At 44.1% G+C, this 16,458-nt stretch overlaps 2 protein-coding genes and 1 long non-coding RNA gene across 3 annotated transcripts; 2 read left to right on the plus strand and 1 right to left on the minus strand.

The window, feature by feature from the left end:
- The first annotated feature begins 123 nt into the window (after positions 1 to 123).
- LOC146700923 (odorant receptor 131-2-like) lies at positions 124 to 1,074 on the plus strand. The gene has a single exon (XM_085471335.1). It carries the CDS (start codon positions 124 to 126, stop codon positions 1,072 to 1,074), a length of 951 nt encoding a protein of 316 aa, XP_085327461.1.
- Positions 1,075 to 1,362: 288 nt separating this feature from the next.
- Positions 1,363 to 2,065, minus strand: LOC146700924 (uncharacterized). The gene is made up of 3 exons (XR_014922687.1): positions 1,902 to 2,065; positions 1,630 to 1,807; positions 1,363 to 1,543 (listed from the first exon to the last, which is right to left on the minus strand). It is a non-coding gene; the product is annotated as an uncharacterized LOC146700924 (long non-coding RNA).
- A 12,377-nt stretch (positions 2,066 to 14,442) lies between these two features.
- On the plus strand, positions 14,443 to 15,234 carry LOC146700925 (odorant receptor 131-2-like). The gene has a single exon (XM_085471336.1). It carries the CDS (start codon positions 14,443 to 14,445, stop codon positions 15,232 to 15,234), a length of 792 nt encoding a protein of 263 aa, XP_085327462.1.
- Positions 15,235 to 16,458: the final 1,224 nt, after the last annotated feature.

Raw genomic sequence — 16,458 nt, forward strand, 5'->3', positions numbered from 1 at the left:
GAACCTAACCTCTGCTGCTAACTCTTCACAGGTTAACTGTACTTGTGTGCTGTTTAGTTTTTTCTTGTAAATGTTTGGTATTGTGCTTTTTTTTACTCTGTAATATTTGCCTAATTTTCTTCAATGTCTAGTATATCTCAGACTTTCACTAACATCACTGTTGGATATCAGGCATTAGCAGAACGAGTCATGATTTCTACTCTGACAACACTTCCGACCTGTGTGTTTCTTTTCATCAATGGCATCATGTTGTTCACTTTGAGGAGTAAACCTGTGTTTCGTGAGACCTGCCGTTATATTCTTCTGTATAACCTGCTTTTTGCGGACACTGTGCAGCTGGCACAGAGTCAGATTCATTTTCTTCTTGCAGTTCTTAGAATAACAGTGTCATATCCTGTATGTACTTTTCTTGTCAACTTCACTCATCTCACATCTGTGATATCTCCTCTCACGCTGGTTGTGACGCCTCTTGAGAGATATGTTGCTGTGTGCTACCCACTGAGACATGCAACCATCATCACCATCAGAAACACAGGGGCAGCTATCACTGTGATTTGGGCCATCAGTTTTTTAAACATTATTATTCGCACTCTGTTGTTTTTATCACTATTTGAAGAGTTGGGTGATTTAGAGGTGAAAGGCTTTTGTGGTGACATCGCTATTCTGCTCGGGACAAAGTCTGATCGTTTTGACAAAGCTTTCACTTGTATTGTGGTTGTGGCTGCTGGTGTGGCAGTCATTTTCTCTTACATTGGTGTGATTGTAGCAGCCAGGTCAGCCTCCACAGACAAAGCCTTGGCCTTTAAAGCTCGTAACACACTGCTCTTGAATCTGATGCAGCTGTTCCTCAGCCTCTCCTCAACTATTTACTACCCATTACTCGTGCCTCTTTTAATGATTGTTACAAGGATAGTACTTGTTCGCATTCAGAATGTTTTTTATCTTCTCTTTATTATCGTACCCAGGTGTCTGACTTCTCTCATTTATGGACTAAGAGATCAGACTATCAGACCTGTCCTCATATATCATCTGTGCTGTCGATTGAAATGCCCAGTGGCAGAAGACAAGGGATGACATGTTTAGTTTTGATGGAGGCCTTTGTTGAGCTGCATATTTGAGAGTTTTTCAAGGCACTGTAAACTGGTGTCCAACATGTATTATTTTGAGACCAAGCTTACATAGCTATTGCCCTGTACTATTATTTCCCACATTTGAGGGTTTACTTTTTGATGAAATCCTGGCTCTGCCATCTCCTGTTTCTAAAACTGTGTACACACTGGAGTAATTTAAGTTCTCTATTTGCACATGTTGTTACGGCCGAGACCGTTTCAGACGAGTGACAGGACTCAAACGCAAGACGCCGAACAGCTCGTAAATATATTTTAAGAATAATGTTTAATGTTTACACAAAATATTCATAAACAAAAAGGTGAGCGTAGACGTTAAACTAAATAACGATCTGGTCCGGGTCAGAGAGGACAGCTATTCCGGGGATTGGACTGGAAAGCAAGTCACAAAGGGTCCAGGAAAAAGGTCGGGGTCACTGTAACAGAATGCAGATGTTCAAACATAGATAAGGAGGCATATGAATATGTTGTTTGACTCAGAATCCTCCTTCGTACTGCGTACTTGCCAACGGAGGTCGGAGATGACATAGAGGGGTGAGTAGTCCGGGTGTGTAAATCCAAAAACTCCTGGCGTGGAGGCAGAGAGGCAGGTAGGTAATTTTGGTAATAGCCTGAGGGACTGCCAGAAGGTCCAGCATCCAAGTAGAAGCTCTTCGCCAGGGGTTGACAGTTAGGTGTAGCTGAAAAAGGAGGCGCACAAAAAAACAAACATACAGTGAGGCAAGGTGATTCAAAAAAACACGTAGGGAATTTATGGTGGTGGCCTGCACTGACTGATGTTTAGCAGAGAATCTGGCGAAGAGAGATTGAGAACGCTGGCCTTATGAGTCCCCGGCTAATTACCCACAGATGTAAGCGATCAGCAAAAACACTGAGGCCCCTCCCAGGGGTGGAGACGCCGGCTCGGAGGGAGACACACTGGCACACACCCGGACCATGACACATGTCATTATGGAAATGAGTTGTGGAAGGAGAGACTTTACACGAGGTTTAGGGAGACGTTCAGGAAAGAGCTTTATTCGAATGGATTATTATTGCATATTACACTGTGAATTAGGGCATCATAAATAGAAAAATTATCATCACAGGTCCAATATTTAGGCTGTTATTAATAAATATTTGTTGTTTTGTCACATTTTCCAGTTTGCTGTTATTTTTTACATTGATGTATATTAATTATACAATTTTTCTCAAGACAAATATTTTGAGGAAATATCGCCATGTAGTTCCCCGCCTCCCAAAAAACAAACCACCTGTATTGTGAGTTTCATGGCAAAATTTCTGTTTGAGTATTCAGAGGGTTTGGCTAACAACATGGTGATTTAAATGATTCATACCAATTTTAAACATTTTGAACAACAGTAATATAAACATTTTTTGATATTTGATGATTAAAAACCTTAAAATCCTCGTATCCGTACAACTTTAAAATATTTTTGCATCTCTGTGTGTGGAGTGAAGCTGTGGAACAGACTAAGTAAAGATATGAAGCAACGTCCGAGCACGGCACAGTTTAAACAGCAGTTTAAGGAGATGGTTTTTACAGGGTACAGGGAGGAGATGGAGATTTGATCAGGTGTTCTTGTCCAATATTTTCATGTGTGTGCGGGTGCACGGGTATGTTGGTGTGGGTATATATATCTGTAGGTTGTGTGGGTTATTGAAAATGTGTATATGTGTATATATATATCTATTGTCAAGAGATTTTTGTTTTTATATAATTTGATCAGCTTCATGAAATGTGTTTTTCTGTTGTTTAAGCAATCTAAATGTCTATGTGACTTTTCACCTAATAACATGGCAATCGTGTTAATCCCTGAACAGCAACCACAGCAAAATGTATTAACTTAGAACTACAAGAAAGAGAAGCACTCTCCCTCATGCCTATCAGATTACAAACTGCATACTATAAGCAACAGTGGCTGAGGTTTTTGCACCAGTGAAAAGGTATTCATTCATCTTGCTCCCTAAACTTTGTTTACTACCATCTAACACAACCAGGTTAATCAGCAAGCATCCAGTGAGTTTTCTGTTTGATGTTTGTACAGCATTTAATTTTCAGATGTGTGAAAATTAATATACAACTTTTATGTTCCCCTCTGGGGTTCAAGGTATAATTGGCCATTTTTGACTACTTTTGATTTTACCTATGTAGCTCACATTTAAAAACTATTTACCTTGCCTTGTTTGGTATCATTCTCTTCTTCACAACCTCACCATATTAGCACAATTGATCTAAATTCAGACAAAAAACATAAAATCAGAGTAGAAAAAAGTTCAATTTTTTACTGTAAAAACCACGAACATAACTTGAAACGTAAATGGAATTTGTAAGTTTAAAAAATGCACCAGTTTTGCAAACAACAAAGTTATAAACTGTTTACCTAAAAATGCAGCCAAGGAGGTTTTTTATACAACCATTTCAAACTATTTCAAATTCAAATTTTATTTGTCACGTACACAGTCATACACAGTACGATATGTAGTGAAATGCTTGGAAAAAAAAAAAATTGTCTCCACGGTATCATCCGCTAGTTTCCCGATGAATCCCACAACCGCTTCCGTAAACACGTTGACGTCATCGTCGGAGCTGTTTCTGAACATGCCCCAGTCTGCGTCATCGAGTGCGTCCTGTAACGCGGCCACCGATTGATCCGTCCAGCGCGCGACCTTCCTCTGAACCGGAACTTCCTGTTTCAGCCTTTGTTTGTATTTTGGCATGAGGAAGATGGCGGCGTGATCAGATTTGCCAAACGGGGGGCGGGATTGTGCCTTGTAGCCGTCCTTGACCGTAGTGTAGCAGTGGTCCAGTGTCCTTTCACCCCTGGTGGGGCAGGTGACGTGTTGATAAAAGTTCGGCGCTGCGCGTTTGAGGTTGGCGCTATTAAAGTCCCCCGTCACAATAAGCGCAGCGTCCCGGTGTTGTGTCTGGTGCTGTGTGAGTGCCTCATGCAGCTCGCATAAGGCGGTGACCGTGTCCGCTTGTGGTGGAATATAAACGGCACTTACAATGACCGATGTAAATTCCCGAGGTAGATAAAAAGGACGACACATGATGGACAGTAGTTCCAGATTTGGTGTGCAGGAGCGTGTGAGAGGAACAACGTTCGCACTGTTGCACCAGTTGTTGTTCACCATTAAACACACGCCGCCTCCCCTTGACTTCCCCGAGTCCCGTGTCCTGTCCATGCGGTGAACCGAGAAGAACTCGGCCGGCTGGATGGCGTGGTCCGGCACCGCTGGGTTCAGCCATGTCTCGGTGAAGCAGAGGAGATTGCAGTCCCGAATGTCTCTCTGGAACTTTATCCTGGCCCTGAGGTCATCAAGCTTGTTCTCCAGTGACTGGACGTTGGCGAGCAGGATGCTAGGCAGAGGTGTGCGGTGTGCACGAGCTCTCAGCCTGTTCCTGACGCCGGCTCGCTTCCCTCTAGGCCGCCGCTTCCCTTTGTTCTTCCTCAAGATCTCACTCGGCCAGCTCGGATCCGGAGTTAAAAACTTCGAATTGTGAGTACATTGTATACCAATAGAAACAAGAGTGTCACTGTCATACCTAATGTACCCAATGGTGGTGATTTTGCCGATTTAGAAACGCTGAAAACTAACTTAAAAAACAAAGACAAAGAAAAAGTGGTCGGAGCAGTCGTGACGGCAGCTGACCTCACCGGCGCCATCTTTATTATTTACAGAACAATTGCGTGTTCTGCATCAGATAAGAAGGCACACAAATTATTTGTGCCACTCCAAAAAAAAAAAAAAAAAAAGAGTTTCTGTTCCCTATAAGACAGAGGAAGACATCACAGGCCTGAACCCTGCAGGTCTACACAACAGGAGGTGTATCACTTCTCCTGTTTTCCACCTGGAGACAGTCCGTTCTCACTCCTGAGGTATAACATCCTTACGATTTGTCATGTCCTGCGGCATTAACGAGGAACGCAAAAGGTGACCTTCGGCATTCTTATGGTAGGCGCTGGGTTATGTGTGAAATACAGTAAAATGACGGTGCCACAGTAAACACGTTCAAGCCATGTATTCCAGCCCTAACCATATCCCTGACCTTATTATATTACATTACATAGTGTTTTCCAAAGCAATTTAAGGAAAATGAACAACATGTGTGGGTTGATTCCAAACGGTTCTCATGTTTCCTCATTTTTCCGATCTCATCATTTAGGAACATGTTGGGTGCCTGGAAGCATAACATGTTGACGATTTGTCACCTAGCGCAAAATATTACGTCTCAGGAGTGAGAATGTGTTGTATTTACAGTGCAGTCAATCAGAATCAGCATACTTTCTAAATCATAATATGTTCCAGATTTAAGAAATAGCACTAATATATACAAATCGCTCAATAATAAATATCAAGGATTAATATAGGTGATTATAAATAAATATCAAGAATGTTGACAGGAATATTACAAAGTAGAAAAGAGTGCGTGCAAAAGGGTGTAATTATTGCAATGTATACAGTGTGTTAGATGGAGGAGTTGTACAGAGGGATGGCCACAGGCAGGAAAGATTTCCTGTGTCATTCGGTGGTGCTTCTTGGTAATCTCAATCTCTCACTGAACGAGCTCCTGTGACTAGCCAGGAGGAATTATCCAACATTGTCTTTATCTTGGACAACATCCGCCTCTCCGACATCGCCTTAAGAGAGACCAGCTCCATCCTCACAACATTACTGGCCTTGCAGATCAGTTTATTGAGTCTGTTGGCAATCCTCAACCTGCTTCCCCAGCATGCAACAGCATAGAGAATAGCACTGGCCACAACAGACTCATAGAAAATCCTCAGCATTTTCTGGCAGATGTTGAAGGACCTCAGTCGCCTCAGAAAATAGAGACGACTCTGGCCCTTCCTGAAATGTGCTGTGGTGTTTTTAACCCAGTCCAGTTTATTATCTATGTGTACTCTGAGGTACAGCGGTTTGCAAAAGTATTCGGCCTCCTTGAACTTTCCCACATTTTGTCTCATTACAGCCACAAACATGAATCAATGTTATTGGAATTCCAGGTGAAAGACCAACACAAAGTGGTGCACACGTGAGAAGTGGAACAAAAGTCAGACTTGATTCCAAACATTTTTTACAAATAAATAACTGCAAAGTGTATGTACAGTCATCCACAATGTCAACACTGACCCCCTGGATTGAAACAGGGGTCAAGTGTTTCCTGGTCTTCCTGAAGTCCACGATCAGTTCCTTGGTCTTTGCCACGTTGAGCTGCAGATGATTCTGCTCACACCACGTGACAAAGGAGTCGACCACAGCCCGGTACTCTGTCTCATCATCCCTGCTGATGCATCCAACCACCGCAGAGTCATCAGAAAACTTCTGAAGATGGAGGTCTCTGTGCAGTGGCTGAAGTCTGTGGTGTAGAGGGTGAAGAGGAAGGGGGAGAGGACAGTCCCCTGTGGTGCTGATCACCTTGTCAGACACACAATGTGGAAGACACACATATTATGGTCTTCCTGTCATCCAATCCAGGACACCAAAGAAGCATCGACCTGCATCGCTGTTATCTTATCACCCAGGAGGGTTGGCCAGATGATGTTGAATGCACTTGAAAAGGTAAAAAACATGACCCTCACAGTGCTCGCCGATGATGGCATCCTCAGCTCCAAGGCAGGGCTGGTAAACAAACTGAAGGGGATCCTGCCGGAAAGTAATTAAAACTTTCCTTCAATCATGGCTTGGTAGGTGCATGACATGCAGGTAGTGCATGTCATGCAGACGGTGGCTTGGCAGCATGTGTACGTGCAGGTAGTGCAGAACATGGATTGGCAGGACGTGGATGTACAGGCCCTGATGGTGTGTAGACCCTCCGGCTTGGGCAGAGCAGGTCCAGACAGCGTGCAGACCTCTGGCTCAGGTGTGGCAGGACTAAGTGTTCCTGGGCCACACAGTACAACAACCTCTGGTTGAGACATGGGTGGGCCAGATGGCGCACTGACCTGTTGATGAGATCTGGTTGCTCTGGCTGGGGCTGCCAAGGGTTCACAACTGGCTCCAGTCCTTGGTGCCACTTGGGCTCAGGTGGAGTTGGACCCACTGGCTTGGTAACTATAGCAGGTGGCAGCATGGAGGCAATGGCAGGTGGTGGGGAGGCTGAAGGAGAATGGGCAGGCTGAACACCCAGCTGCCAAAGTAGGATACTGGATGGGCTCTCCTGAGACTTCAGCAGATGTGGAAGGATGCTGGACAGGCTCACCTGTGCTACAACCATTGTGTAGTGCGTAGTGCCGATGTGGGACAGTTTCCAATTTCATTGTACTATTGTACCAGGTATGACTGAGCAATGACAGTAAAGAGGTATCTTTTATGTCTTATACAGTTTCACTGCTATGCGAATAACACCCAACTTTATCTGACTATGAACCAGTCTCGGCAGATGACTGCCCCTCCCTGAGTCAGGCTCTGCCAGATGTTTTTTCCTGATAAGACTGAGACTGTGGTGTTTAACAGTAAAATCCCTCGTGCACAACTCTGTGCTGCCCTGGGTTCCTTTGCTAGCTCTTCCTGTGACTATGTCAGTAACTTGGGTGCACTGCTGGATAGCTCGCTCAAACTCGATAAGCAAGTGTCTGCTGTAGTGAGATCTAGCTTCCACCAACTGCGCCTTAGGCATTATGGTCCACATGAGGACCTGGAGAAGCTTATTCACGCTTTTATGACCTCCAGGCTGGATTATTGTAACTCCTTGCACGACGGTCTTCCCTCTTCTCTTCTTCTTACACTGCAAACAGTCCAAAATGCAGCAGCCCGCCTCTTGACTGGTACCAGGAAATTTTGCCCTATTACTCCTGTTCTAGCTAGCTTGCATTGGCTGCCCATAAAGTACGATATTCAATTTAAAATATTACTCCTTACATTCAAAACTATTAATAAATTAGCGCCAAGTTATCTTAGTGAACTTCTCAAGCCACATACTCCTGCTAGAACACTCAGATCTGCCACTCAACTACTTCTGACCCAGCCCAGATCTCGGCTGAAGTCCTGAGGTCACCATGCATTTGCTCCGGCTGCCCGGGACTGTGGAACACCCTTCCTCTCGACCTCCGCGCATCTCATTCTGTAGCACTGTTTAAATCACGACTAAAAACCCACTTATTCAATCTTGCGTTTCCCTCTAGTTAATATTTCTTTTATGATTTTATATGATGCACTTTTATGCTCATTTAATTCCTTGTTTGTTCTGCATCTGTTGCTTTCCTATGTGTCAGTGACAGCTACCTGCTTGCATACCTAGTACTTGCTTTGGTCCTATTTCTGTTATCTTCCTTTTATTCTCTATGTTACCTGTTAAGCACCTTGGTTTTTAAGTGTGCTTTGTAAATAAAGTTTATTATTATTATTATTTTTATTATTATTACTCCCTTAGGCAGTATTATTAGAAGGCATAGCATATATTTACACTGCTTCATTGCTAATTTATTTATTATTGTTAACAAGTTTCAACCTTTAAGATGCAAGTTAAGGAAGTTTTTAGGAAAGGCAGTGGAGATTAAAGTTTTCTCCAATCATATTGAACTTGTTTGTGCTTGTTAAATTTTGTCCCTACAGGGATACACATAACACTCCATTAAGATTAATGATGCCAACAGGATAATTCAGTATTTATCATTTGAATAATTAATGTGCTGAAATAAATAATCAAGGGACTGTTAAACCTCTGAGTATTTCATCAAACTAAAAACAAAGTTTACAAGAGAAAAAACATAATTATTTGGAAAGTTTACTCACAGCTCTTACTTCAAATAATTGTTCGTTTCCTTTGTTAATGCTGCTGTTTACAAAACTTTAGAATGAAACCTAAACCACTAACCTGACATAATTTAACAACACTGCATAAAATACCCTTTGGAACCTGTGGTATCCAAAATTTATGATAATAATGACAGCTTGTGTCATTGTATGTACTACATAGATAAATTAAAGCATGACCATCATGCATTTTAATTTATTCTTAAAAGGATAATATTTTGGACTAAAGGAAAGAATTATAAATTGGTCAATTTTGTAACTCTCAAAAACTGTCTCAGTTGAAACACTCTCTGTGAAGCTGGATTTAATATTTAGAAGTATTATTTAGAACATGTTTAGTCCCACCTTCTGCCAGCACAGAACATTGGCTCACTAGTGAAAGGACCCATAAGTCAGGGGAAAATAAGGACACTAAATGTATTGTTATTACTATCAGGAAGTCCTAAAAACTCCCTGAAAAACCTTCAGCTGATCCAAAATGCTGCAGCAAGAGTCCTGACAGGGACTAGAAAGAGAGAGCAGATTTCTCCTGTTTTGGCTTCCTGTTAAATCCAGAATTCAAAATTCTGCTCCTCACATACAAGGTCTTAAATAATCAGGCCCCATCTTATCTTAATGACCTTGTAGTACCAGCCACCTGCTCAACCACCAATTAAACCTCTACTGTCACTAGCACAGTCACTAGCTCAGACATCTGATCAGCCATCCGCGGTTTCCACGCTGCCATCTGGCAGCTTCCACTGAGAGATCAGGTGAGCTCATCCTGTAAAGGATTTTGTTTTGCTGCAGCCCAAGAGGCATCCAGTGCTAGCTGTGTGTCCTATGCAGCTCCAGCTAACTTCACCTCAGCCAGAGGTCTCCGCACTTGCTGGCCCTGCATCACCTTGGGGGCGATCGTGGCTCAAGAGTTGGGAGTTCGCCTTGTAATCGGACGGTTGCCGGTTCGAGCCCCGGCTCCGACAGTCTCGGTCGTTGTGTCCTTGGGCAAGACACTTCACCCGTTGCCTACTGGTGGTGGTCAGAGGGCCCGGTGGGGCCAGTGTCCGGCAGCCTCGCCTCTGTCAGTGCGCCCCAGGGCGGCTGTGGCTACAATGTAGCTTGCCATCACCAGTGTGTGAATGGGTGGATGACTGGATATGTAAAGCGCTTTGGGGTCCTTAGTGACTAGTAAAGCGCTATATAAATACAGGCCACTTACCAATTACTTTCTGAGGATTCTCAGAAAGAAAAACACCCCTGAGAAATTGTTGGTGTCCTATCGCTGCACAATACAGTGTATCCTGGCCTATTGTCTCTGTGCATGGCTCTCCTGCTGTACAGCAGCACAGAATAATGAGCACCACAGGGTTATATAGGTTGCCCATGGGATAGTCGGCTGAGAACGTGAATAAAATCCTTCAAGAGCCATCTTAGCCTGGTCATGTAGTGTTTGAATGTCCACCTTCAGGCAGATGTTTCAGAGCCATGAAAACAAAACCTAACAGATTAAAGAACACCTTTACACCATGCTGCAACTTAACAGACGATCAGATCCAATATAACCTTAATGCACAATGTTTACAATAACACAGTGTCATGTTTACTTTTTACAACTGCATGTTTACCACAGGTTTTACATTAACACAGGCAAATGGGGTCTAGGACAAAATGAGAAGAATTGTGGGTTGTTTTTTAAATAGACATATTTGTATATAGAAATTTCCCCCTCTGGTGTTCCTGCCAATATATTGAGCCGCAGGCTTTCGTGTGGTAACTGAGGGAGTAGTGTTATTGATATTGAAGCAGGAGACCTGGAAGAGACCCTTGTGTCAAGGTGAACAGCAGGACTCAAACGCAAGACTCAGAATAGTGCAATTATTTACAGTGAGGCACCAGGTGCTATCTACAACGTTGAAGGGAAAGGGGCTCCAGGGAATCTGGGGAAGAAAAACACATCCACGCTCCTCTCTTTACAAAGCCAGTCACTCACACATCCCAACTTGCATTCCACACTGACACTTAGTCACAAACAGGAACTTGGAGGAGGTACTTCTAGAAGGAGGTCAGTAGCGCAATTAGCGTTCATGTTGGCAGACCACTCCAGCTTGTGATCCAGTTCGACTCCCACATTCTTATAGGATGTGACTATTTCAACATCAGTCCCACCAATGCAGACAGGGGAGGGTCAGGATTTGTTTAAACCTCTTCTGACAGGGTTCCTGGGTTGTTTACCCAGTATTTTCAGTTCATTCATGTTCAGTGTATTTATCACTTGCTCTCATTTCCTGTTTTTCCTGTGCCTGCTAGTTTCATGTGTCATTAGCCAGATTATGCTCAGCTGTGTACTCACCGGTCTCTCATTATCATCCTCATCAGTCTGTGTATTTAAGTCTTCAGTTTCCACTCGTTCACCGTCGTGTCATTGATGTTGTCTACACCGTGCATGTGTCCAGCCCAGCCAGCTCAGTCAGTCGTGTTTGATAATTAAAACTAAACAATAAGATTAAAATATTAAGAGTTTAAAAAGGGGGGCAGCACGGTGGTTAGCACTGTTGCCGCACAGCAAGAAGGTCCTGAGTTCAATTCCACCATCAGGTCTCTCTGTGTGGAGTTTGCATGTTCTCCCCGTGTTTGCGTGGGTTCTCTCCGGGTACTCCGGCTTCCTCCCACCGTCCAAAGACATGCAGCTTGTGGGGATAGGTTAATTGGACAATCCAAATTGTCACTAGGTGTGAATGTGAGTGCGAATGGTTGTCTGTCCCTGTGTGTTGGCCCTGCGACAGACTGGCGACCTGTCCAGGGTGTACCCCGCCTCTCGCCCTATGACAGCTGGGATAGGCTCCAGCGCCCCCCGCGACCCTGAAAAGGAGAAGCGGAAGCGAATGGATGGATGGAGTTTAAAAAGAAAGACAGAGACACTAAAATATCTAAAGAACCTGACAAACATAGGGAGCCGCAACAACAGGCTGTCACGACCAGGTAGCCAGACACAGGTAAGTGGACTCAAATGCAGACACCACATGGAGGCTCGGAGGTGTAGTGCAAACGAACAATTTATTTGGCACTCAAAAAAATGGCACACCATGGAGGTTGTTACACCCCGGCCTAGGCAACCGGAGTGCAACACGAAAAAAATTAAAATAAAGGAAAAAACACACGAGAAAAAAACTACAGCTCTCCACCAAAATCCCAAAACTAAAGTATCGACAAATCTATTTACAACACAGGGGAGATCGCAACCATGACCAACTGACACACAGGGCTTAAATACATAGAAGGAGCAATCAGGGAATGGACCACAGGAGGGAAACACAGCTGGGGCAAATTAGACCTGACGAGACAAGGAAACGTAAACTGAACACACTAAGTTAACAACAGACCTTCAAAGTAAAACAGGAAACACATGACAGTCACGCAAAAACAAAACACTGACAACACCGAAACGTAACATTTCCCCCCACCCAAAAATCAAACATGTAACCCCAAGTGAAATGTTTGATCAAAAGCGGATGAAGGCTGGTGGAGGCTGGAGCGGTCCCACGGACCCTCCAGCAGACGACGAAGGCTGGAGCGGTCCCCCGGACCCTCCAGCGAAGACGGATGAAGTCTGGAGCGGTCCCACGGACCCTCCAGCAGACGACGAAGGCTGGAGCGGTCCCACGGACCCTCCAGCGAAGGCAGACGAAGGCTGGAGCGGTGCCTCGGACCCTCCAGCGAAGGCAGACGAAGGCTGGAGCGGTCCCTCCAACGGACCCTCCAGCGAAGACGGACGAAGGCTGATGAAGGCTGGAGCGGTCCCACTGACCCTCCAGCAGACGACGAAGGCTGGAGCGGTCCCTCGGACCCTCCAGCGAAGACAAACGAAGGCTGACGAAGGCTGGAGCGGTCCCACTGACCCTCCAGCAGACGAAGGCCGGAGCGGTCCCTCGGACTCTCGTAACAGAGGTAAAAGAAACAAAAATGCTATACGGGAACTAATGACGAGAGGGAAAACATAGACCTCTGAACATTGGCTACCTACTAACATAAAGTTTCTGATTATGGTACTAAGAATCTGTAGCTACAAACACACTGATTAGCAAGGGCTAGCAGATAAGCTGTTACCAGGAATGCTGAGAAAGTAAACAAGTCTTGGCTAGACCATCTCCAAAATAATTTTTAAACCAATAAACAAGATTCGCACCGCGTGTGCAGCAGCGAAGCCAGAAGGAAATAGTCTCTTTATTGGGCTGGGCACGTTATTTGGGATTTTCCGGAGCAGGCATACAAGGTGCAGGGTCACAGGGTTTCTCTGAGTCACTGTAATGAAAGGAGTGTAGAGTCAATGCGTGCCCCACACAGCACTCCAAGAAGTGGTGGCAACAAAATACATAGTCTTACTTGTCTGGGTTGACGGCGAGGCTAGGAGGGGATTAGTGGTCCGAGTGAGGCTAAACCAGTTCGTGTACACTCACTGTGAAGTGCAGGGCAGGGAGGCAGGCAGGTGAATAGGGTCGAGAATAGTAGCAGGCCAGCGACGGGGAGTTGAGTGGTTACAGGCAGCAAGATCCAATCCACTGTGAAGCTGCAGAGGCAAGTAGACAGGGTTTACTGAGCTAGGACTCTCACTAACGTGGGTTAGCTGACATTCCAGCGAGGAATGTCTTCTTCTTCGTTTAACGGCGGTTAGCAACCAACGTAAAGGAGCATTACTGCCTCCTACTGTTCCAGAGTATGGGACAGACATTGAGTTTACAATTTGTATCACAGCGAGCAATGTTTGAGAACGCTGGTCTTAAGAGCCTCCCAGCAAATTACACACAGGTGCCACAAACGAGGGGTGTGGTGACTCTGCCCAGTGATGGATTTACTGGCATGCAGGAAAACCCAGCACTCACCCGGACCATGACACAGGTATCCTCCTACCAGAGCCTTGCACTAGTGTCTGGTGAGTCCTTCAAATGAAGACAAAGTCCAGAGAAGAGACAGTCCAGAATCTCATATACAGGAGTCATCTGGGCTCTATTACCAAAACAATGACTTGTAGTAGACCAAGTAGAACAGAGTGGATATAGTACGAAAGGATTCAGACTAACCAAAACTTCTACAACAGTCTCACAGCACAATCTCTGGGTGTTCTAACAGTAAGATTGTTCACTTGTTTGATTGCTTCAAATCGGTCCCATCTGGCAGCTCTGGTGTTGCAAAAAACACATTTGCTTTGCCAAAAGGGGCCCTAGAAACTGAACATCGGCTGCTCTTGTTAGCCAATATTTTTATATATGTGTAGTGTAACAATCCCACAGGTGACTTGTGGAAGAAAAGAGAACAAAAAAAGAAAGGGGTAGAAATCTGTCAGTATGAGTATCACATGATGTGACATCACATGAGATGACGTCAATGAGGTGTCATAAACAGTACGTGACCAGATGGCAAAAACTGCAGATCAACTGTGGTCATGTGGAAAGATTATCTGTTAAAGTTCTGCAAGGAAGTATTTTGGCTTCTTTCTCTGCTCCAAAGATCAAAATCCCTCAAAGCTAAAACATTAATGTTGCTGTGTGCTAATTTAACATGTTTTTAATGTTTGTTTAACATGTCCTCCACAAACGAAACTCTGACAAATATCACTGTCGGGCAGCAGAATCAGCTATTTCTCGAGATAGTGTTTTCTTGCATTGTCACAACACTAACATGCTGTGTATTTCTTTTTATTAATGCAACCATGTTGTTTACTCTAAGAAGTAAACCCGTGTTTGGTCAAACCTCTCGTTACATTCTTCTCTACAACCTTCTGTTTGCAGATACTCTACAGATGGCACAGAGTCAGCTCATGTTTTTACTGTCTGCTTGTAGAATAACGTTGCTGTATCCGATATGTGGTGTGCTAGTGTCACTTGCCACTCTATTGACTTTAATCTCTCCTCTCACACTGGTGGCGATGTCTCTGGAGAGATATGTAGCTGTGTGCTACCCACTGAGACATGCTACGATCATCACCGTCAGAAACACAGCGCTGGCTGTTTGTGTGGTTTGGACACTAAGTTTGCTAAATGTTTTAATAGAAGTTGTTCTGATGTTACGTGTCCGATTCCAGGATCTGCTGCACCTTCAGATGGAATATTCCTGTAACAAGGAGAAACTGACTCTTGATCCGATATCTGATCTCTATGCCAAAGCCTTCAGTTATTTTCTGTTTGTTTTAGCTGCAGGGGCATTCATTTTTTCTTATATTGGTGTGACTGTAGTAGCCCAGTCGGCCTCTACAGACAAAGCTTCAGCTGAAAAGGCTCGTAAGACACTGGTGTTGCATTTGGTGCAGCTTGGTCTTAGTGTCTTTATGCAGCTGGCTATGTTTATTAACAGAACGTGGAGATTTAATGGCTAAGGTGATATCTTAAAAACTGAAACAAATATTTCAGAGATATTTAAAGTTAGCATGCTTACAGCTCAAGGTTATTTAAGTCTGGCATCTCTTTTTTTCTTTGGTGTGTCCTCAGAGCATTTTTTTACTTTAAAACATTTAAAACTATATTTGTTGTGGGGTTTCTGAAACAAAGATTCCAAATGACACAATAATGGTCAAAAATGTTACTGACCAATACTGTCTCCCCCCCTTACGTTAGCTGCTTTCATCAGGCCAGTGAGTTCTGTGATGGGATATTACTCTATTACATATTGATGGCATATTTTAACAATATCACTTCAGTAATAGTTATATGCATGTAGAATAGCATCACAAATGTATATTTATGCTTTACACCCTGTGACATGGGCCAACATGTAAGAGTTGTGGAATATCTTTGTCTAAGATGAGAGGGCGGCAGACATGGTCAGGGACCAATTTCTCAATGTTGCAACGTTTGATTAAACCACTTCAAAGACTCTCACCAAGGGTTTGCAGCTTGCTTTTGTTTTTTATTTCCATAACAGTAACAGTGAAACTCAGCACACATCTGAGAAAGTGATTTTAAATAGAAGTCAGGAATTTTTCATCATTTCTAAAAAGATGCATAATCCAAGTGTCTGGGATGCAGGGAAAAAAGAAGCTAAATGCAGAGCTCTGGTGAACAGTGTGTTTATTTACAGTGTCCAAAGGTGCTCCCTTTCAAACTCCCAAGTGCTGCTTCATCCGTGCAATCCCGTGAGCGACTAGTGTGTCCCGATTCTCCTTTCCGTCCAAATAACCTAGGGGAACCTGAGACCAAATACACGGTTAGCTGACTTCTTAACCAACAATCTCCCACACTCTCAGTTTGCTAACGCTACCAGTTTGGCGTAGGATGAAGGCTGATTAGAAGCAGCTGGCAGAGCAATCAAGCACGGGTGAGTCGAGAGCCGCGTGGACGAGCCTCCAGGGGGAATAATAATAATAATGGATACTTTATTGATCCCCATGGGGAAATTACTTGTTTTTCTCTGCATTTGACCCATTCACTCAGTGAAGCAGTGGGCAGCCCACTAAGCAGGCGCCCGGGGAGCAGTGTGTAGGGACGGTACCTTGCTCAGGGGTACCTCAGGGTAGCCGTTAAGTGGATTCGAACCGCCGACCTTCCGATCATGGGGCGACCACTTTACCTACTGAGCTAGCGCTCACTTCCCTAAACAACTG

Source organism: Copadichromis virginalis, linkage group LG10 (assembly GCF_057382275.1).
Source record: "Copadichromis virginalis isolate Kocher_CV1m ecotype Utaka linkage group LG10, C_Virginalis_male_GT1.1, whole genome shotgun sequence".
Lineage (NCBI taxonomy): Eukaryota > Metazoa > Chordata > Actinopteri > Cichliformes > Cichlidae > Copadichromis > Copadichromis virginalis.

Excerpts from the sequence above, each read along its gene's own strand:
- LOC146700923 (XM_085471335.1), top strand. The coding sequence starts at position 124 with ATGTCTAGTATATCTCAGACTTTCACTAACATCACTGTTGGATATCAG.
- LOC146700925 (XM_085471336.1), top strand. The coding sequence starts at position 14,443 with ATGTCCTCCACAAACGAAACTCTGACAAATATCACTGTCGGGCAGCAG.